Below are 24,169 nucleotides of genomic sequence, written 5' to 3'. Positions count from 1 at the left end.
TACTCTTTCCATTTTCAGATGATGGATTGAACAGTGCTCCATGAGATGTTCAAAGCTTGGTATATTTTTTTATAACCTAACCCTGCTTTAAACTTCTCCACAACGTTATCCCTGACCTGTCTGGTGTGTTCCTTGGCCTTTATGATGCTGTTTGTTCACTAAGGTTCTCTAACAAGCCTCTGAGAGCTTCACAGAACAGCTGTATTTGTACTGAGATTAAATTACACACAGGTGGACTCCTGAGCAATTGTGGCTTCCCCCAACCTTTCGCCCCCCAACCATCCCCCCTCATGACCAGCAGAAGATTATTGCTGGTGCCTATAGCCAATAGGCTGGTTGTACCCAAGTTGATCGATCAATCCAGCCGGCTGAGATTCAAACCGTCTATAGCCAGCCCTAGAGCGGCAGATTTTGTTTACATGGGTCATAATGTGTAAAAAAACTTGCCTTTTTGTGTAAACAAGATGGCTGTTCCTAATGATGATAGAAAAAAATGTGTACAATAATTACAATGGAACCTCGGATTACGAGCATAATCTGTTCCAGGAGAATGCTCGTAATCCAAAGTACTCGCATATCAAAGCGAGTTTCCCCATTGAAGTCAATGGAAACAAAAAATATTGCAATACCACATGCGGCCAGAGGTGGGGGGTGCCGGAGAGCCTCGGAAACGGCTGGAAAGGCCCAAGGGCACCTTGGCTGACCTCAGCAAACCTCGGAAAGACTCCGTTCCCGAGGTTTGTCGAGGTCAGCCGAGCTGTCCTCGGGCCTTTCCGTGCATTTCCGAACAGCGCCGATCGGCTGCGATCGGTGCCGCTCGGCTCCGGCACCCCCTCACCTCAGGCCAAACGCGGTACTGCACACGCTTTGGCCTGAATCGTGCTCATTTTGCGAGACAACACTGGCAAACCGAGTTACGATTTTTAAAAATACAGTGCTTGTATTGCGAAAAGCTTGTTAACCGCGTTACTCGTAATCCCAGGTTCCACTGTATATAGGTCTCCTTGCCTCTGCTGCCTGTAGATATATGCCTACAGTGTGTAAATCTACCCTGTCAGCAGCACATGTACACCTTCATTTCACTCCTCCACCACTGTGTTTAATGAAAAAAAAAAACAATACTTCCAAGTATAGAGGACCATATCTCTTACTTCATGTCACAGTGATGGTGGTTGTTGAATACCCCAGTGATAACTGTGAGTCCTCAACCCTGTAAAAGCTCCATCTAGAAAAATCTATAGTCACAACATGCACTTCCATTTCAGCATTATAAGAGCAATAAAAACAATTATTTTAAAAAATCCAATATAAGCTTACTTGAAAAATCTTCCTGCATGTTTTGCAGTTTTTCTGTGTTTACTATCAATTTCTAGGTCCTAAATATCCCATGGTACCTTGCTGCTTGCAAGCAGTAGTTCCTGTACTGACTCTGCCTCCTGAAACTCCTCCTCTCAATAATTAAAACAGAGGGCTCTGTGAAATGTGTGACCCAGCAATGCATATTGCCATAGTGAATGTGTCACAGAATTCAAGAAAGTAAATGTGTGGGAAACTTCAAAAGGTAAGTTTTCAAACTTCATATCTCTGAGGGATCTGTCAGAAAAAGGTAGCTGCAAAGCAAGCTGCTCTGCTCTGCTGTCTCCTTAGAAAACTCATAGAGCTCTGGGAACCTTTTTAATCTATTAGATGTTTTAAAACCAAAGATTGTATATAAATAGTAAAACAAAAATGCTAAACAATTTAAAAATAAAATCTTAACAAAAAAAAGAACTAAAATAAAATTCACCAAGACATGTATAGTTTTCCTTTAATACACATTTAGTGCTGCTGTGTTCTAATGTTACTGTGTATACTGACATAAAGTACATTATTTTAAACCTTTAAACATTCTGATCAGGTACACACTCACACCAAAATTGGTGGCCATTAAAATTTAAAGGAACTACAACGTACATTATTAAGGTGATTTACTCAGATGATTCCAAAGGAACTGAGAGTTCTTCATAACCCCTGTACGTATGTTAGTTTTAATGCTATGCAATGTCATGCTTAATTTCCCACAAATGTCATCAGCTCTGAGTGAAAGTATTTTCATGAAGAAAGGTCTCGCGAGTCACAGGCTGGATTGGAATAATAAAGTAGTCCTTACACAGTAGCTTGCACATGAACAAACATTGCCAGCCTTGGTGAAATATTTACACTTATATACTGGATTCACTATTTGTTTTTTCATTATGAAGTCCAGCTCCAGAGTGTAAGGGCTACAATAAAAGCTTTTATTTTATTAGAACACATTTGATTTATGCAAAGCAGTACCTAGGAGGTGGCATCTGCTCACAAAGGGGTTGATTTACTGAAGGCAAATGGATTGCAGGAGAAGTTACACTTTAAAGCGATTAAAGCTTGGCGAATGTAGTGTAATTTCACTTTACAAAGAATACCCAATCACATACAAGGAACACTAAAAAAAATAGCATTATTGCTTACACATAATTGGATGATGGAAGACAGCAGATCTTCAACTCATTCACTAAGCTTTGGGGAAAATTCCCTTGCAAAGTGCAACCTATTTGACCTTAGTAAATTAACCCCAAAGATTTCCAGGTAAACAAGCCCTTTTGCACAATACCAGAATTTTCAGTCTTGCCCTGACTGTTCAGGCAGCAGGTGCACACCAGGAGACATATCTTGGTTTAAAATGAAAGGTATCAGACACATTTATCTCCTAAAGGATAGATTTGAGGCAGTCTATCCATAAATATGCAAACCCAATTTATTTAAATGTCATACTACATGAAAATGGATGGCAGCTGGTCTAAATATTTGAGCAATGCAATACTAGTCATATTCTGACAACTTTCAGGAAAAAAGCTTATCCTTTAGTAGAGGACAGACATAATTAATTGGTCTTCCTTATTGCTTTAAGTGCTTACCTCAATTGGAGCAATTCAAGAGCATCAAATTAAAATGGGCAACAATCAAAGATGTATTGGCCTTTTAGCCACAAATGAGTACTTCAATACATTACTTAATCAATACATGGAAGAGTCTCAATTTAATTTCCTATCTTTGGGAAGCTGCCATATACTAATTGTCAGAATTACACATCCACTAGCTGGCTCAGATCTGGGTTTTCTATGCATGGCTTCAGACATACTGTGGAATGTCAATACAAAAATGTTTCATTGAAGCAGTCTGAGTCTAGTGAGGCAGCAAGGACATTTTACAGTGATCAATGTGCAGGTTACATCATTTCCAATAATTTGCTATGGATGTTAAAGTCTTTACTATAACAATTCCCTAGATGGAATGCTGTAAGTGTATTGTGTACATTATTAATAATTTCCTGGGGGAAGACCATGCAGTAACTACAACATAGAGGACACATAGATCCATTCTCCTGTCTCCAACAGGCATAATGTCAGTCTCCATACTGTGAAATTAATTACCTGTTAATTACTTGGTTAACACTGACAATTTGTGATTTTACATAAGAATGATTCTTCTATTATTAGGATATAACACTATTTATGAGAGTCTGGAGAAACTGTAAGATGACAGATATTGTTGAATAATGAAAATAAGTAAAGACTGAAAATAATAATACTAAGCTAATATTCCAGCCACAAAAAAACTAATGAAGTTCCTGAAAGGAGCTACATCACACCATAAACTTTGCTCTGCATACTCTGGCAACTTTGCAGCTTCTTTATGTGACACAGGAAACAGGTGATTGGCAGCAGGGGCACCAATCTCCAGGATGTAGCTGTCCTTCAAACGAAAAAAAGACATTGCAGAGGGCCCTCTTTTGACCCCTTACCAGTGTTGGCAGCCATGTCTAATTATAGTTTACCCTATGCATTATAGCTGGGTCCTCACTAGTACCAATAACTCCACTGGCATCATTCCTTAACTTAACATACAATGACCAGGGGATAAAATTCTATATCACCGACTTTAACACTGTTGTCTGGTGGTCTTCCATCCTGATTAGCCAGCTGTACGTTATTGCAGCTGGCTAATGATTAGCCATCCAATAGAATTTCCCTGATGAAGACACGTGACAAGCCCTGTGTCGAATACGCATTGGGAAGGGACCAGGATGGAGGAAAAGCCTGCTGAGACACTGTCCTCTCGGCGAGGCAATTAGAGGCATAAACAATACACCGATCAGATTGGGATTGTTCATTTTTACATGTTATGTATAGAGTGGTGCTCTGGTAGCACCTCTAAGATGTGAGTACAATTCATAAACTATTTTAATAAATTTGAGTTTAAACGTTATCACACTATTGGAGCTTTTCTTTGCATATATAGATATCGAGGACATCCACAGTAAAGAGATTGACGTTCCACAGAGTCTACTAACCCTGAACCCAGTGTTGGTTCTACTGCATATTTGACCAAACTTAGTTGTGGTCAAAATCTTTGAGGTGTGTGCAGACACACAGGGGGGGGGGGCACTTGTGTGGAATCACTGAAAGTCACTGAAAATTTCCATTTGTGAAGTACAGTCACAAGTCACTGTGGATTTCATTTTGGAGCACTGGATAATATATTACATTTATACAGACTATATGAATATTTTTGATATTAGCACTAGTTATAATCAATCATTTATTCATGGTTCATATATCACTATATAGGTATCTTCAATCATCATTTATATTGTAGATTGTGTATTGTGGTTTAGTGCACAGAACAATGTATCAGATCGTTCGATGTGTACTAACATTTGTAATATTTTCCAATAGATTCAATCATGAATATATAGGTGCATAGGTACCTGTTTGGTTTAGCATTTGCACTTTTGATAACATATTGTTTGCTACAGAGAGAATTATATATAGTAATAACATAGATAAGATACTTCAGTCACCTTATTTTGATTTATTAATCCTGGCATTTGCACTTTACGTATTGGTACACTGAATAACAGTACTCATACACAGGTATACACAGCACGGCACAGGTTTATTTCATTTAAGTGTTGCCTCTACCTGGATTTCCTGCATAACCCCTAATTGTCTTTTTTGAGCCCCTGTGCAGAAGTATGGACTACTACTACTATGTCTACCCACCAATAGAAGGGATATTCACTGTATATTAAAAGGCCAGGCGTGAACTGTATTTTATTATCCACCAGCACACAATCACAGCAAGTATGAATACAACAAATAAGAGACTTTCTACTCTAAATTAGAAGCCAGGCAACAATGCACCACCTTAATATGTAATTTTACTAATAGAAATGAAGGTCCAAAAAAACTTGGGGAACAATGATATTGCAGAAAAAACTGTCACTATGAATAGATATAAACACAGATCACTGCTAAGCATCTCAGATTTTGGTAGGGTTCTGACAGAGCTAGTACTTATTGATCACTCTGTATTCTGTATTAGAAACACAACTGTATCACATTGCCATGCTTTCAGGCAATGTTAGTCCATACTTATGTATTTGCTAGAGATGAACGAATACCGGAAATTATTCTCATTATTCACTTTACCGGGTGAATATACACATTACCTTGTGTAATAATGTTCTGGTAAAAAGTGGTCCATATGACCACCTATCACTTTACTTTGAAGCATAGTGGCAGCAGGTCTTCCCATCACTGAAGGAAATATTGCTTTTAAAGTCGCTAGTCCTATTGGGCAAGAAAATCCCCTCTCTGTAAAATTCAGCATTCAAAAAATGAAGCAGTACACTGACAGGTGTGGTCATTATGAGTTGTGGTTCTGCTTTCTGTTGTCTTATTTATTTATTTATTTATTTTTTGTTATTTTACAATTTGCGCATCTCTGTGAGATTTGGGATTCCCAGCTCTCCCAGAACCTGTGAGAGACATCACTGACATCTAGAAAGGAAAGCAAGAAACTATAATCTAATGTGGTTATCTTTTATTATTTTTTCAGATTTTTTTTTGTTATGTTTTACTTGACATTTTTAAATGGGATTGGATTTAGGGGTAGCTAGGAAATAGTGCAACCTCAAGTAATCATGCAACATCTGTTTAATAAAGGATCTGAAACATGCAGAGGTGAGTAGGAACACCCAAAGCTCCCAGGAGAATAAGTTTGGGAATTATGGCAGGAAGATTTTAATGTCTGTGTATCTAAGCCATGTAAGAAGACCTGGACAGACTTTGACAACCAGCATCCACCTATATCTAATATATCACCTTTGGGTGGACTGACCTTTTAAGAAATAGGTATTTTTTTTAATTTATCAAAAACATATCAAAAATATAAAATTAACAATGCATATAATGATTCTGTAATATTTATTCACAAAAAAACTGTACAATACACCCACTTATGATACATTGACTCCATGCATTAAATCAAAATCCCTAGATTGCATATTCTGGGCCAAATTGCATTTTCCTGTATTTTTTTTAGATTGCTGCTTCTCTTTGTATTACAAACAGAATAACTTAAATTGTACAAATCTTATACATGCCTAAAATAATATATTATGTGGTATTTCATGTTAACACTTATAATATAAAAAAATGTCAGTTGTGTAGGTAAACTGTTAATTCTTTGTTTAAATTGCACCCTACGGTCTTGCAAAACACAGCAGATTGCTAACAAGGGACAGTGCCTCTCACTGCAAGGATAACTTGACTTTTACAACTTAACCATCTCTTAAATAATTCATGTATATTATTCAGCCTTTATGCAGTTTGACAGCCATTGATTTCTCAGAGACCCTGTTTGCAGGTTTAAGCACGGGAAACATGCTCTTTCTGATACAAATATGCATCTTGTGGCTTAGGAGAAGCTCAATTAAACTTGCATAGTCATGAGTGACAGTGGATGGAGGGGGTCATCCAGCCCATACAAAAGGTCTTGATATTTCTGTAAAACTTGCTATATTTCTGAAACCAAAAATATGTTTTATGTCTCTTTTCCAGCAAAGTATTACGTAGGGGCATGGAAAGGACATCTCTAACATACAATTTTCCAATCACTTAGAATGACTAATGAATGAGTGGAAGGAATAGTCGCAGGGATCAATGCCTCAAAAATAACATACTCTTTATTCTTTGCATATTTCAGGTTGGCAGGCTGTAAATTCAGTGTTATTTCTAGCAACTACTACTTTTTTTGATGAAACCCTTAGTAGTTTAAGTAAAACGGGTTTCCTTTTGCATCCAGTCTTCTATGGTTTTGTACATACAAGGTTTGAAAATGTGCTGGGGCTATAAGGGTTAATTGTGAAACTGATCAGGGCACGTAAGCAGAACCTTTCAATAATGTGGACAATTCCAAAGAAGCATATGGTGAATAAATGCATGAGCAGGGCTTACTTTTGGTGTAATTTATCAAAAGGATCAATAGATCTAGCAATATAGGGAACTAAAATTATGTGTAAATTTTGAATCTATCTGTAAATGTTGAGTTTGGTCTCATCTCCTATAAAATCACGAACCATCTATTGATCAATGGGAACACCCATCATGAAGAACCCACAGAAAGTCTCAACTGGTGGGAGCAGGCAGGAGCAAACTTTTCATTGGAAAAATGAAGAAGATTTGTTTATAATGTTATCTGCCAGTATCTTCGGATTTCCTAGTTTTGATGTGTGGTTTTCACTGGAAGCCATTTTTCATTATATGCTCCATTTGAATTACACAGGTTTGTGGCAGGTTTATTGAATGTCCTGTTGCTGTTCAGGATGGCTAGTACCTCACTGCCAACAGAACATTAGACAGCCAGGCTAATAGCTGCTTAGAAGCCCCAATATCTGAATGAACATCTGCAATATCCATGTATGTGAATAAGTACTCAATTAAGTCAAGTACAAATCAAGTACTCGATTCTCAAGATTTCTGCAATTCCTATTATTTCAAACAGTGTAAACCAACTACCATCTTCAGTAATATACAAGTTTGTCTACTAAAACATAGCAAACTTGTTGGGTACTTTATGTACTAAAGCCATTTCATATTTTTAAGTTCAGATATTGAAATAAATGTCATTCTTCTATTTCTTTCCACTAACACAATTTGAAAGATGCAAAAAATTTAAAAACATTTAGCTGACTTTATATCACATCAGTGTACTGGCATGAAACTTGCACAGTAGATATACCGCTGCATATAGCAAGCTGTGTTCATCTTACAACAGACTGTACAGTAATTCTCTTATATAAAATAAATAGAACTTACTTTAGAAAGTCCTCCTACTTCCAGGTAGAAACATATGATGAATACATTCCATGCTACCCAAAAAGCCGTCCACACTGTGTACTAGATAAAGAGAAAAAGACAGCATGTTATGGTACATCGTAAAGTTTAGTAAAATGTGCTTTCCTTAAAGTGTCATTAAATCCACATCATTAAAAACTGTCAATACATGCTGTATAACATGCTGTTCATACTCAGTCACTCTGAAATTTGTTTTATGTAATCTGCAAAAACCTGGTTGATTCTGATGTTCACTGCCCCTCCAAGCATGTCTGTGTCCCCGCTGCAGCCTGTGATTGTGTAGACCAGCCATTGCCACCATTACTGAGCATTAGGGATGAGCCGAACACCCCCCTCTTCGGTTCACACCAGAACATGAGAACAGGCAAAAAATTTGTTTGAACCCGCAAACACCGTTAAAGTCTATGGGACACGAACATGAATAATCAAAAGTGCTAATTTTAAAGGCTTATATGCAAGTTATTGTCATAAAAAGTGTTTGGGGACCTGGGTCCTGCCCCAGGGGACATGGATCAATGCAAAAAAAAGTTTTAAAAACGGACGTTTTTTTGGGAGCAGTGATTTTAATAATGCTTAAAGTGAAACAATAAAATTGTAATATCCCTTTAAATTTCATACCTGGGGGGGTGTCTATAGTATGCCTGTAAAGGGGCGCATGTTTCCCGTGTTTAGAACAGTCTGACAGCAAAATGACATTTCAAAGGAAAAAAAGTCATTTAAAACTACTCGTGGCTATTAATGCATTGCTGTCCGACAATACACATAGAAGTTCATTGATAAAAACGGTATGGGAATTCCCCACAGGGGAACCCCGAACCAAAATTAAAAAAAAAAAAATGATGCTGGGGGGTCCCCCTAAATTCCATACCAGGCCCTTCAGGTCTGGTATGGATATTAAGGGGAACCCCGGCCAAAATTTTAAAAAAAAATGGCGTGGAGTCCCCCTCAAAATCTATACCAGACCCTTCAGGTCTGGTATGGATTTTAAGGGGAACCCCGCGCCAAGACCCTTATCCGAGCACGCAACCTGGCAGGCCACAGGAAAAGAGGGGGGACGAGAGAGCGCCCCCCCTCCTGAACCGTACCAGGCCACATGCCCTCAACATTGGGAGGGTGCTTTGGGGTAGCCCCCAAAACACCTTGTCCCCATGTTGATGAGGACAAGGGCCTCATCCCCACAACCCTGGCCGGTGGTTGTGGGGGTCTGCGGGCAGGGGGCTTATCGGAATCTGGAAGCCCCCTTTAACCTCCCTGGCGGTATTCCCGAGTGTGGCTCGGGGTTAAAATTCAGTACCATTAGCGGTAACCCCGAGCCACACTCGGGATCGCATTGCAGGATCCTGGGGCGGCTTTACTTACCTTGTCCCCGGGATCCTGCGATGTCCCCTGCAGTGTCCGAGGGCTCCGTCCTCCTTGGAAGCCTCTCCGTGCCAGGCTCCGTTCCCTGCGAGCGGCGCGACGCACGGGGGCGGAGCCTGGCGGCAAATTCAAAAAAATGTCAAAATCATAACACATACAGTACTGTAATCTTACAGATTACAGTACTGTATGAAATGATTTCACATCCCTTTTGTCCCCAGTGCTCTGGCCCATGCCCTGCATGCAGTTTTACATGATATACACTGTTCTTTCTGCCTGGAAACTGGAGATTGTCCATAGCAACCAAAAAGTGTCCCTTTACGTCAAAAGTGGCTTTAGATCAGCTAGAAAACAGCGATAGTAAATTAGAACACTTGCAGAATTGAGCGATAGTGAATTGTGGGGAAATTTATTTTATTACTATTTTTTTTAATTTTTTTTAATTATTTATTTTTATTTATTATATTATAATTTTTGTTTTTGTGTTTCAAACTTTATCATACCCGGGATATCTACTAGACTCTGGTTTGGACAGATTTAAGTGTGTTATTGTTAAGATTTACAGACCTACAATATAAAACGCCAAATTTCCATGCAAAATAATTGTACCGCTTTCAGCACCTAAAATCCGAAAGAATCATACCGCCAGGGAGGTTAACAAGGGGACCCCCAGATCCCAGTCCTCCCCTCTATAGTATACACTGCTCCTCCATTGCCCCAAAGATGCTGCTTGCAGGACTTTTTTTTTTCCTGCCAGCATAGCGCAGCTCCCCAGTGTGAAAGCGCTCCGACTTTTACATTGGGAAGACAGGAGAGGCATTTTTCAGGCGCTTTAAAGGTGCTATTTTTAGCCCTTTAGCTCCTGAAAAATGCCTCAGTGTGAAGGGGGTCTTACTAAAGACAAATAGACTGTTGTACTTTGCAAGGGAAATTTCTCCAGAGCTTACTGAATATGGTGCAATTTCACTTTGCAAAGAATACTCAATTGTATTCAAGGAACATAAAAAAAAACAGCATTTGGCTTGCACATGACTGGATGAGGTCAGTGAAGCTTTACTTCATTCACAAGGCTCCGGGAAAAAGTGAACAACCTATTTGCCTTTAGCAAACCAACCCTATAGTGTAGCAATCATTTAAATTTTTTGCATTTTTTTTATTTTTTGATGGTAGAAATACTTTTAAATGAACCCTACCAGCTATATAAATAACTCAGTCAGAGATGTTGAATGGATTGTCACTGGGAATGAGCACTTTTCATCTTTCATCTGCAACCCATATGCCACGTTGCTTTACCTAAAATATCCTAACAAATATCCTAACAAAAGTGGGAAATGAAGTAACTTACCACTACTATGTATCGTGGTCTGTACTGTATGGTACCAAATAATCCTAATATTACAACAATTATGTGAAGAAAATTTCCGAGGATTGGTGCCCATTGGTATCCAAGAAAGTCAAATATCTGTCTTTCCAATGCTGCCAACTGAAAGAAAATAGAAACAAGTAATTCCTCAAATATGTTAAACAGGGGATTGTAAACTATATAAAACTCAGCATACTGAATAAATAGGTCTTACATTTAGATTTTACATTTTGACGTTTTTAACCATCCTAGTTGCAATGATTGCTATTTGCATACATTGTACAACTTTATGAACAGGTTGGTACATGCTAAATAACCATATATACTATTATGACCATTTAAACCAGAATAAGTTGCTGTCAGTTGCTGTCTCTTAGCTGTCTTCAGGGAGGTAAATGTGAGGGGCACAGCCTGGCAGAACGATCCATTAGTGGTATGCAGATATATTGAAGATAGCATATTGCTAGAACTACAGTCTAGTGACCCATACTCTGTTATTAGATTACACCAGCTTTCTTTTTTCAGTTATACCCACAAGCACCCAGAGGTCATTGATTTATTGGATTTAGACAAAAAATGCAAAAAAGCTGTGTTGTTTTAGAAGTTTGACCTAAGATTCACACAAGCTTCTCTTAAGATTCACACATTTTCACATAAGATTTATATTGAAAATGTGTGAATCTTGGATGAAAATATTGAAAAATAGACCCAGCCATCTGAGAAAATGTTTTTTTGCTTTCCATCCGAAAATAGTACACAAAATTAGGTTGCGGTAGGTTATATTTCACACATAAAAAAGCTGCTGGCACATAAATGTTGGAATAACAACATAGGAAACACTTTTGTATTATAGATGCAGCGCTAAAAAAAAAACAAAAATCAGATTATAAATCAGATTATAAATTACTAATTACTATAATTACTAATTATTTCATTGGAAATCATTCCCAGTTCTGTATCAAACATAAGTTGGAATGGCAATCAACACGAATAGAAACAAGGTGCATCCAAGAACAAACCATCACCAACACCCGTTCACACTGCCTCTTACGCCTCGTACACACGATCGGATTTTCCGCAGACAAAACCTCAGACTTTTGTCCGAAGGCGTGTGCCTGGATTTTGTCTTGCATACAAATGCCAAGGAATTGTCGGCCAACAAACACGAATGTAGTGACGTACTATGTGGTTTTTCAGCTCCTTAGCGCCACCCTTTGGGCTCCTTCTGCTAATTTTGCATTAGTAGAAGTTTGGTGAGTGTTGAGATGCACTTTTCATTTTGCGCTTTTCAGTTCGCACTTTTCATTTCGTGCTTTTCAGTTCATTTCTGAACGGCTGTTCGTCAACCAGCCATGTTGCGGAATTGGAGGAGATAACGTGTTATTTTTTATTGGCCTTGGAGTTATTGCTTTGACCCAAGTCCAGTCCAGGAACAGAAGGAGGAGGATTTCTTGGACCAAAAATTGGACGCTTTATTAATCGTGATCAATTATGTCATATGCCTTTGCTGCGGGAGCTCCAGGAGAATAATCTGGATTATTTTCGGAATTATCTCCAGATGACAGACCCCTGCTTTCATCAACTCTTGGTATTGTTGACCCCCTATATTAAGAAGCAGGACACATGCATGAGGCTTTTATTTTATTTTTTGGTTGAATAATAATGATTGGATTTGTTATATTTTCTATATTTTTGGATGCATAGAATGCACTTTTTGGTTAAGTTCTACTGGCAGATAGCATGTCTAATTTTATTTGTTTTCTTTTTTTAATGCACAATAAAAAATTGTGGAGAATAATACTTGGCTATGTGTTTTACTTCAAATTACAGTTTGGGAGTAGGCAGTTACATTTAAAAAAATACAATGAAAATTTGACAAGGGACACCAACATAGTTGTATCTTTGATATTAAAAACTACGGGATAGCGGTGTTGTGGTAACTTGCCCAAAAAAAAAAAAAGCATAATAATATTATTCTTGATATCACTAGAAAAAAAAGCCTTTGAAAATACTTTTGGCATAACTCCATCAGTATCACCAGCAAAGCAGCTTCATTATTATCACATTAAAGAAGAAGAGAATGTGTGCTGCATTTCTAGATTTCATAATTTGACGCCTCACAAATGTTAATTCTCCATTACGAACGCTAGTTTACAAGACCGACCGCTTTTGGCTCATCCTTGCTTCCGAGCATGCGTGTTTGAACTTTGGACTTTTGTTTGACGGACTTGTGTACACACCCTCGGAAAATTTGACAACAGACATTTGTCCATGAGAAATTTAAAAACCTGCTATCCAATATTTGTCCGTGAAAAATCCGACAACAATTGTTCGATGGAGCATACAAACGGTCAGATTTAATGCCAACAGCCTGTCATCACACAATTCCTGTCAGAAAATCAGATTGTGTGTATGAGGCTTTACTCCTCCTTGCTGGAGGTCCACACCGAGGGGTAAGAGGCAGTGTGAACGGGTGTTGGTGACGGTTTGTCCTTGGATACACCTTGTTTCTATCCGTGTTGATTGCCATTCCAATTTATGTTTGATGCAGAATTGGGAATGATTTTCAATGGACTGATTAGTTACATGTGAATCAGATTTTATAATCTGATTTTTGTTTTTTTAGCTCTGCACCTATATTACAAAAGTGTTTCCATCTTAAAAGTTCTTCAGTAGCCAGACACTTCTAGAGTATGTTATGTAATCCACAACAATATGTAAATTTATGTTTATGTGAACACTGCATGGGGTCGATTGTTCGGTAATTGGATCGTTTCCTCACATTCAAATACTTGAAATAAACTACACCTAGTTTAGTTCATGGGTGTATTCCACCCTAGAATAACAGGTGTAATGGTGCTTACAACAGTACAAAAAGGATCATTGTTATACAGCTCCATTCGCTTTGCAGTGACCTTTATTGAGTTCTAAAGAGTTCATTATCAAAGAACCGCGTGCTTTTTGTGGTACAAACCATACGTGGTCTTATCCAGATAATGAGTAACACTACGTAAAATTACAGATTTTCCCTTTCATTCTAGTTTTATCCCTTCAAATAACTCTAATCACTAGAGACTTTGTGAAATGAAAATATACCATTAGTCAGCACCATGAAAGTCAGCATGCAATAATGTAGGGACACTGTAAATGCTAATTACGCTCTGTAGTGCTAATGTGTCATTTGCTAAGACTCATTGCTTTAGTTATAATGAGCTGCTTAATCAGTCAAAATGAGGACTCTGCCTCTGTGATCAAAAACAACTTAAAAAATAAAACTATTGGTGCAAATCAGTTAAGCTCCTTACAGCACACATGGCAGTGTCAGTGTGTAATATATATATATATATATATATATATATATATATATATATATATATATAATTATTATACAGGATTTATATAGCACCAACAGTTTCCGCAGCACTTTACAACTTGAGGGTAGACAGTACAAATACAATACACTTTAACCACTTCAACCCCAGAAGGATTTGCCCCATTTTTTGCGATACGGCACTGTGTCGCTTTAACTGACAATTGCGCGGTCATGCGTGCGATGTTGTACCGTAACAAAATTTATGCCTTTTTTTCCCCACAATTAAAGCTTTCTTTTGGTGGTATTTGATCACCTCTTCGGTTTTTATTTTTTGCCCTATAAACAAAAAAATAGCATCAATTTTGAAAAAAACACAATATTTTGTATTTTTTACTATAATAAATATCCCAATTTAAAAAAAATATATACATTTCCTCAGTTTAGGCTGATATGTATTCTTCTACATATTTTTGGTAAAAAAAAATCTCCTCTCCCCTGAGAGAACCATGATTTGTGTGTTTACACACACAGATCCCGGTTCTTGTTCTGTCACGAACGATTGCGGGTGCCCGGTGGTCATTGTGCCCTCCGGACACGCTGCGGTCTCCTGCACGTGCACCTGCTGTGAAGTCATAAAGAAGCGACGTACAGCTACAGCGATTTGCACAGCCGTGCCAACCTGCCGCGGTATAACTGCGGCGGCTATTCGGCTAGCGGTAAATATAGTAGGAATCAGAGGGCCTTGCTCCTTTAAGAGCTTACAATCTAAGAGGTGTGTATATATATATATATATATATATATATATATATATATATATATATATATATACCTCTTGGATAGAACAAGTGTTGAGGGTGAAGTGCACTCGATACAACGTTGAAGTGCTGAGCAATCAGGCCCTTCCACAGGCCATATATATAGAGAAACAAACAAGTGGGATTGCTGCACTTAAAAGATTTATTGTAGAAAAAACATCAATTCATCAATTCCTGTTCTAGAACAGGAATTGATGAATTGATGTTTTTCCTACAAATTATTCTTTTAAGTGCAGCAATCCCACTTGTACATTTCTCTATATATATGGCCTGTGGAAGGGCCTGATTGCTCAGCACTTCAATGTTGGATTGAGTGCACTTCACCCTCAACACTTGTTCTATATATATATTATGCATATCCATTATGCATTTTCTGCAATTCCTAATTTATCGAAATTTATACATAGCAACTGTTTCATTTACCAGTACAAACACAAAAAAATTACATACTTTTGGTTAAGCCTTGTTTGTTCTTTTTTTTTTTTTTTTTTACAGTAAGGGACTATATACAAGATTTTAGTAATAAGAACGGTATCATTAGCAGTAATCAGCATGGATTCATGAAGAATCGTTCTTGTCAAACCAATCTATTAACCTTCTATGAGGAGGTGAGTTTCCATCTAGATAAAGGAAGGCCCGTAGACGTGGTGTATCTGGATTTTGCAAAATCGTTTGACACAGTTCCCCATAAAAGTTTACTGTACAAAATAAGGTCCATTGGCATGGACCATAGGGTGAGTACATGGATTGAAAACTGGCTACAAGGGCAAGTTCAGAGGGTGGTGATAAATGGGGAGTGGTCAGGGGTGGGTAGTGGGGTCCCCCAGGGTGGGTAGTGGGGTCCCCCAGGGTTCTGTGCTGGGACCCATCCTGTTTAATTTGTTCATAAACGATCTGGAGGATGGGATAAACAGTTCAATCTCTGTATTTGCAGACGATACTAAGCTAAGCAGGGCAATAACTTCTCCGCAGGATGTGCAAAAAGAGCTGAACAAATTAATGCAACTACATGGCAAATGAGGTTTAATGTAGAAAAATGTAAAATAATGCATTTGGGTGGCAAAAATATGAATGCAATCTATACACTGGGGGGAGAACCTCTGAGGGAATCTAGGATGGAAAAGGACCTGGGGGTCCTAGTAGATGATAGGCTCAGAAATGGCATGCAATGCCAAGCTGCTGCTAACAAAGCAAACAGAATATTGGCATGTATTAAAAAGGGGATCAACTCCAGAGATAAAACAATAATTCTCCCGCTCTACAAGGCTCTGGTCTGGAGGATGTTAGTTATGAGGAAAGCTTACGAGCACTGAACTTATTCTCTCTGGAGAAGAGACGCTTGAGAGGGGATATGATTTCAATATATAAATACCATACTGGTGACCCCACAATAGGGATAAAACTTTTTCGCGGAAGGGAGTTTAAAATTAGAAGAAAAGAGGTTTAACTTTAAACTACGTAGAGGGTTCTTTACTATAAGAGCGGCAAGGATGTGGAATTCCTTTCCACAGGCTGTGGTCTCAGCAGGGAGCATGGATAGTTTTAAGAAATTATTAGATGAGTACCTGAACGACCACAACATACAGGGATATATAATGTAATACTGACATATAATCACACACATAGGTTGGACTTGATCGACCTCACCTACTATGTAACAATGTAACAGTGTTACTAAACCCACAACAGTAAAATCAGTCTGTATATGCAGTAAAGCGTGCTTGTTATACTCACTGTGGAACCTAAGGGGTTAATCCTCTGCATTGTGTAAAAAGGCTGTTTATTCCTATCTCCTCTGTCCCCCCTTTTTCCACAGTCCCCAATCTATCTCCTGATAGTACAGAGGCTAGGGAACAAGTTGCACATGCTCAGTTTGGTGTGTATTGCTTGAGAGTTTGAGAGGGTCAGGGGTTTATCCTGAACTACAGTAAATTAAAGACAATTTGTAAGGGGGGAAAGAGCTGAACAAGCCTAAACATAAATTAGATACAGTTCACAGTTCAGGTTTGTCTGATACTGGATTTTAAATTTATTTTTCAAGCAGTGTCTAAACTCTGAGTGATACTGTGAGTTCTTGACTTTCTTGCAGCTTTTTATTACATAGTTGGAAAATGTAACGTACAGTATATCTAAATTCAAAACCTGAATTTCCCACACAGCATTAACCACTTGCTTACAGGGCACTTAAACCCCCCTCCTATCCAGACCAATTTTCAGCTTTTAGCGCTGACGCATTTTGAATGACAATTGCGCAGTCATACAACACTGTACTCAAATTAAATTTTTATCATTTTTTCACCACAAATAGAGCTTTCTTTTGGTGGTATTTGATCACCTCTGCGGTTTTTACTTTTTGTTAAAAAAATGTAAAAAACTGAATTTTTTTTTTAAATTTTTTTGTTTTTTTATATTTTGTTATAAAAAATTTAAAACAGGTAATTTTTCTCCTTCATTGATGTACGCTGATGAGGCGGCAGTGATGGGCACTGATAGGCGGCAGTGATGGGCACTGATGGGTGGCAGTGATGGGCACTGATGGGTGGCAGTGATGGGCAGCACTGGCAGGTGGCACTGATTGGCACTACAGGTGGGCATTGATAGGTGGCACTTGTGGGCATTGATAGGTGGCACTTGTTGGCATTGATAGGTGGCACTTGTGGGCACTGTTAGGTGGCACTGTGGGCACTGTTAGGTGGCACTGTGGGCAGTGTTAGGTGGCACTTTTAGGTGGCACTGCTGAGGCAGATGTGCCTCTTCCACTTCGGGACCGATGTCCCGGACATCTGAGCCAGGGGTGATCGGCTTTTTTTTCTACTCGCGCTGTCAGCGTGAGTTAAAAAAAAAAACGATTACCGATCTTTTGTTTACATCATGTGATCAGCTGTCATTGGCTGACAGCTGATCACATGGTAAGGGGCCAGGACTGGCCCCTTACTCGGATCGGTGATCAGCTGAGTCTCAGTGACTCGGTGATCACAGGGCGCGCGCAGGGAGCGTGCGCAGGGGAAGCCGTCATATGACGGCCTCCCAGGAATGCAGGTCCGCGCTGTGTCATTCGGCCATAGCGCGGATGTCTAGTGGTTAAGACTTTTCTTAAAGTACATCTAATGGCAAAACTTTTTTTTTAGTTTTGGATAGAGTGGAGAGGAATTAGAACACCAGTCAGTTTTTGTTGCTGTCTGTGCCCCCATTAGGGAGATTCACTTTCTCTATTTGTCCTGTTTACCATTGTCATTGAAAGTGAAAGTATAACAAAACTCCAAATTGGGTTGTCCCCAGAAAAGTGATAGAGGGGAAATCTTCCAATGGGGACACTTGTTCTGGTGATCTGGGGGTCCCCAATGAATTCCCTTCATTTGCAGAGTTTTCCTCTCACTTCCTGTTTGGCTATGGGACAGGAAGTGAAGGGAAATCTCTGCAAACGGCCACAGATGGCACAAAAAATCTAACCATGGTTATAACCCTCACTTATTCTATCCAAAATGGAAAAAAAAATGTTTTGCCCATAGTTCTACTTTAAGAGAGCAAATAAGAAGCTGTTTGCATTCATAGGAATGAAGTGAAGGTAATTTCTATGATTGTATATTTGAGCTGCATATTATTATTTTTTAACTTGAGCTATACAGTAAAGCTCTGTAAATAATGGTTGTTTTGCAACAGAGCAGCTAATAGAATAGGAAGGTAAACATGTAAAAAAGAGTTTAGAGCTCCAACCGCTGGCTGTGAATCAAAATATGCAGTATTTTTAAATTTGTATTGCATATTTGCTTCAGTAAAAAGGAAAAGGAGATTTTTATTTTTAAATGTTAAAAATTAGAAATGTAAAATGTAAAAATGTGTACTGTCCTGAAGTTTCTTAAGGCCAAAAAGGCCAAATAGTTATAATCACTAAACAACTATTTTTTTCCACACCTCCTTTTCATCCCCGTCTAACCCATCCTGACGGCTTTTTTTTCCCCTTATCTAGTGAAGGCAGCTATACTCACCTACCTGCCCAATCTTGGCTCCTCGCTACTGTAAAATCTGATGTTGGGGACTGTGAATCCAGCGCTGCAATGATGCCCTGAGAACACTAGCCCCCTGTTATCTCCCTGTGACATGGACACCCAAGGAAGTACCCTTCCAGGAATTAAACAGAAGACTTGGCCCTGCAGTATCAGATGATTGTGACTTCAGGTAAGTAAAAAAGGGCATTTAGCATTTTTTTCCTTTTTTTTTCTTTCTAGCACATCATGAGATGAGGAGTGATGGAAGGGTGAAAGGGGGTATATTTTTATTCCGGGGGGTGGGGGGGCTTAAAGTTATTCTGTCGCTATAAGGCATAAACTGCAAGAGCAGTCTGAAACTGTTATAAAGTTACCTTTCCCAAAACGTATGTGTTAAAACTCAGCAGTGTTGCTGATCCCTGGCCGCTTCGGGTAGTCAACACTTCTATGTATGTCAAATTTCTTCTCCCTCACCACACACTGTGGTTCTTCCTACTGACTCCTATGTTGCTACAAAAAGTACAAGTTGGCAAGAGGAACAATAGCCACATCAACAAGAATTTTTAGAAGGAGAGGCTCAGCATTGACAGCCTCCCTATTTCTGCCATGACAGGGTTTCTTTAACGGTGCTCAGAAAAGCTGATATGTGGGTCTGCGGATTTTGGTCCTAAAAGTCAGAAAATACTCTACATTTGTTGTTTGTGAAATCAAGAGGATGATACTGGAAAGAATGACGTTCTTTTCTTATATTACATAAATAACCGACTATAACTCAATTTCATATGAAACCTGCTCAACTGAATAAAGCGTGGGGCTTCTATTAATCTTTCCAACTTCTGGGTAATGTTATGTTTACTAATAAGTGAAGTGATGAAGGGGAATGATTAAGTCTCAGTGGGATATGACCAAATGACTAAGCTTTAGCGGTTTGAATCCACGACGGCTTCATTTTTCTTTGTCCTTTCACATGAAATCACCTGTCTGCAATGTCTGATTTAACTGTGTGCCCTGTGGAGGTCACTTTCGCTACACTGCCAAACAGCATTCATCCTTTAAAATATCTAAATGCCTTCTCCATGGCAGGCGAAACAGTACATTCTACCAAAAGCCAATCATTTCTCAGATGGATGGCGACAGTGCAATATAATCCGAATGTTCTATATGTTTATGTTAATGTAATGATCTGTGAATTTATAGATGAGCTATGCACATGAATTATTGCTAATAAGAATTCCTGTCATATAAACACATTTTTAGTTACTAATACTAATAACTAATATATACAAATATGGATATCTTCCCCCACAAACAAAAAAACGAAATAAAAAGTTCGGGCCGAGCAAAAGTTTAGCCCAAACATCGCCTGTTCACCAGTGCGGCGAACCCCCGAATTTGCGCAGCGCTCGACCGCCCCACAATGCACCGAGAGCTGCAGAGTGCTTTCTAAGCCCTGATTGGGCAAAGCTTTGCCCAATAAGGGCACAGTGAAAGCTGGTTGTTAAGGAGCAGGGCTGGGAAGGCAGCCGCTGTGTCCTTAACAACCGATCAGTCATCAGCTGTCAAAGAGCTTCCCCGCTGATAGCTGAATAAAAAAAAATATTGCTGGCAATAAAAAAGTAAAAAAAAAATGGTGTGGGGGTCCCCCAATCCATACCAGGCCCTTCAGGTCTGGTATGGATTTTAACCCCTTCCCAACCAGCCGCCACTGTTGTTCTTGCGACAGGTTGGCTCCCCTGGGCGAAACGACATTACATCACTTCGCCTTTTGACCACTAGGGGGCACATGCGCGCACCTGCGGCTCAGCTCATGACAGAGCGAGAACTGGGATCTGTGTGAGAGGAGACAATTTGTGTGTTCATACTAAGTATGAACATCGATCTCTCTCTCCTCCTAGTCGGTCCCACCCCCCCACAGTTAGAACACACCTAGGGAACACAGTTAACCCCTTGATCGCCCCCTAGTGTTAACCCCTTCCCTGCCAGTGACATTTATACAGTAATCAGTGCATTTTTATAGCACTGATCGCTGTATAATTGTCACTGGTCCCAAAAATGTGTCAAAAGTGTCCGATCTGTTCGCTGCAATATCGCAGTCCCGATAAAAATCGCTGATCACCGCCATCACTAGTAAAAAAAAAAAAAAAAATTATACAAATTTTGCCATAAATCTATCCCCTATTTTGTAGACGCTATAACTTTTGCGCAAACCAATCATTATACCCTTTTTGTGATTTTTTTTTACCAAAAATATGTAGAAGAATACATATTCTGAGGAAAAAAATATTTTTTAGTTTTTTTTAAATTGGGATATTTATTATAGCAAAAAGTAAAAGATATTGTGTTTTTTTTCAAAATTGTTACTCTTCTTTTGTTTATAACGCAAAAAAAAAAACCACAGAGGTGATCAAATACCACCAAAAGAAAGCTCTATTTGTGGGAAAAAAAGGACGTCAATTTTGTTTTGGTATAACGTCGCACAACCGCGCAATTGTCAGTTAAAGCAACGCAGTGCTGTATCGCAAAAAATGGCCTGGTCAGGAAGGGGGCAAATGCTTCCGGGGTTGAAGTGGTTAAAGTGTATTGTATTTGTACTGTCTACCCTCAAGTTGTAAAACGCTGCGGAAACTGTTGTCGCTATATAAATCCTGTATAATAATAATAATAATAATAATATATATATATATATATAAAAATATATATATTATTGTATATATATTGTATTATATATTGTCAGTTAAAATGACACATTGCCGTATCACAAAAAATGGCCTGGTCATTGGGCAGCCAAATCTTCCAGGGCTGAAGTGGTTATGGGAAACCCCACGCCAAAATAAAAAAAAAAAAACAGCGTATGGGTCACCCCCCAAAATCCATACTAGACCTTTATCCGAGCATGCAGCTTAGCAGGCCAGGAAAAGTGGGGGCCAAGTGAGCGCACCCCCTCCTGATCCATACCAGGCCACATGCCCTCAACATGGGGGGTTCTTTGGGGCAACCCCAAAGCACCTTGTTCTCATGTTGATGGGGACAAGGGCCTCTTCCCGACAACCCTGAGTGGTGGTTGTGGGGGTCTGCGGATGGGGGGCTTGACAGAATCTGTAAGCCCCCTTTAACAAGGGGGCCCCCAGATCCTACTCTCTCCCCTATGTGAATGAGTATGGGGTACAGTACAAGAGTTTTTGACAATTCCTTTATTAAAAAAAAAAAAACAATGTCCCCAATGTAGATTCATCATGAATCACGATGACGACACCACTGTCGACCCGAATAAAGAAAACAAAAACGATCCGCGGTCAACAAAGGCTAACCGCCTACTGCAGGCTCCGCCATTTGACAGTTCTTATATAGGTAAGGGGGCGGAGCCACATGGCGACGTCACCTGGTGTAACCGCCCCCTTATGACTTCACTGACCAGTGCATGCTGGATAGGTGACATCAAAAGGGGCGTTGCCACCAGGTGACGTTGCCAGGTGGCTCCACCCCATACCTTTTTTTTTTCAGGTCGGCAGTGGCATCGTCGTTATGATTGATAATGGCTCTACATCAGGGGACATTGTTTTTTTATTTTGTAATAAAGGAATTGTCAAAAACTGTTGTACTGTCTTTATTCACTTTTACACTTTTTTTGGTGAATAGGTAGGGGTACTATGTACCCCATACTCATTTACATATGAGGGCTGGGATCTGGGGGCCCCCTTGTTACAACCACAGCCCAGAGTTGTTGGGAAGAGGCCTTTGTCCCCAGCAACATGGGGACAAGGTGCTTTGGGGTGGGGGGCAGAGCCCCCCCACCCCAAAGCACCGCCCCTATGTTGAGGGCATGTGGCCTGGTATGGTTCAGGAGGGAGGCGCTCACTTATCCCCCCTTTCCTGGCCTGACGGGCTGTATGCTCGAATAAGGGTCTGGTATGTATTTTTTTTTTAATTTTGATGTGGGGTTCCTGCTTAAAATGTATACCAGGCCCAAAGGGGGACCCCACATCATTTTTTTTCTCTGATTTTTCTATTGCCAGCAATGGTATAGTATTGCTGGCAATTTAAATTGTCATTTTTTTTCTTTAGACATGTCAGTTTTGCTGTAGTAGGTTCTATACATGATACAGATGCACCACTTTACGGGCAGAGAAAGGAGACCCCCCCCATGCACTATATTTAAATGAATTTTTCATTTTTTTTGTTTCACTTTAAACATCATTAAAATCACTGCTCTTTTAAAAACATTTTTTTAAGTTTTGTTTGCATTGATACATGTCCCTCAGGGCAGTACCCAGGCTCCCATACCCTTTTTATAGCCAATAACTTGAATATAAGCCTTCAAAATGGTCACTTTTGAGTTTTCACGTTCAGATCCCACAGACTTCAATGGGGACAATGGGGTTCAAAGTTCGGGTCTAAACTTTTGCTATGTTCGGGAGTTCTGGTGCGCATCTGTAGCATATATAGAACATGCTGCAGCAAAAATGATCTTTCTAAATAAAAAAAAACTAGTCAAATCATATATGTCAAATGACTGCATATGGTTGCAATTGCCGGGATCCCAGCTATTTAAAAAAAAAACAAATTGAGGGCATGTGGCCTGGTATAGTTCAGGAAGGGGGGGGGGGCGCTCACTTGTTCCCTCACTCCTTTCTTGACCTGCCAGGCTGCGTGCCCGGATAGGGGGCTGGTATAGATTTTGCCTTCTTTTTTTTGTTTTTGGCATGGGGTTCACCTTAAAATTCATACTAGACCATTGACAGCTGATGACTCATCAGTTGTTAAGGATGCCGCGGCTGGCTTCCCGGCCTTGCTTCTTCACAAATAGCTTTTTACTGCACCCTGATTGGGTAAAGCTTTGCCCAATCGGGGAGCAAAATGCACTGTGCAACTCGCAGTGCAATGCAGGACATTTGGCGGGGCGAACACACGCCGATCACCCTGCAAATTCTGGTGTTCCCTCAATGGGGTGAACAGCCAGTGTTCGGCCCGAACTGATGCTCGGGCCAAACCGTTTGCCCCCAACTCTAGTGGCTACATGTTTCTAGTTGCCTTCATGCATGAAAGGGTTTCTCTGTGGACTCTCCCATCCCCATCCCATTCAGCAATTCATAGCATAGCAAATCTGAACCAAGAA

The 24,169-nt window shown here is 39.5% G+C and overlaps 1 protein-coding gene across 1 annotated transcript in view; it reads right to left on the bottom strand.

Moving 5' to 3' along the window:
- NKAIN3 (sodium/potassium transporting ATPase interacting 3) overlaps nucleotides 1–24,169 on the bottom strand; it is a 650,331-nt gene that overhangs the window by 396,307 nt on the left and 229,855 nt on the right. Inside the window, exons 4-5 of the mRNA XM_073632827.1 lie at nucleotides 10,924–11,061; nucleotides 8,181–8,261 (exon numbers count right to left, since the gene is read on the bottom strand). Coding sequence (XP_073488928.1) covers nucleotides 8,181–8,261; nucleotides 10,924–11,061 — 219 coding nt within the window. The remainder of the gene's footprint in view (nucleotides 1–8,180; nucleotides 8,262–10,923; nucleotides 11,062–24,169) is intronic.

The sequence above is a fragment of the Aquarana catesbeiana genome, linkage group LG05 (genome assembly GCF_042186555.1).
Source record: "Aquarana catesbeiana isolate 2022-GZ linkage group LG05, ASM4218655v1, whole genome shotgun sequence".
In the NCBI taxonomy this organism is placed as follows: domain Eukaryota; kingdom Metazoa; phylum Chordata; class Amphibia; order Anura; family Ranidae; genus Aquarana; species Aquarana catesbeiana.
Note: the sequence above shows the minus strand (reverse complement) of the source record. Positions and strands in the feature narration are given on the sequence as shown.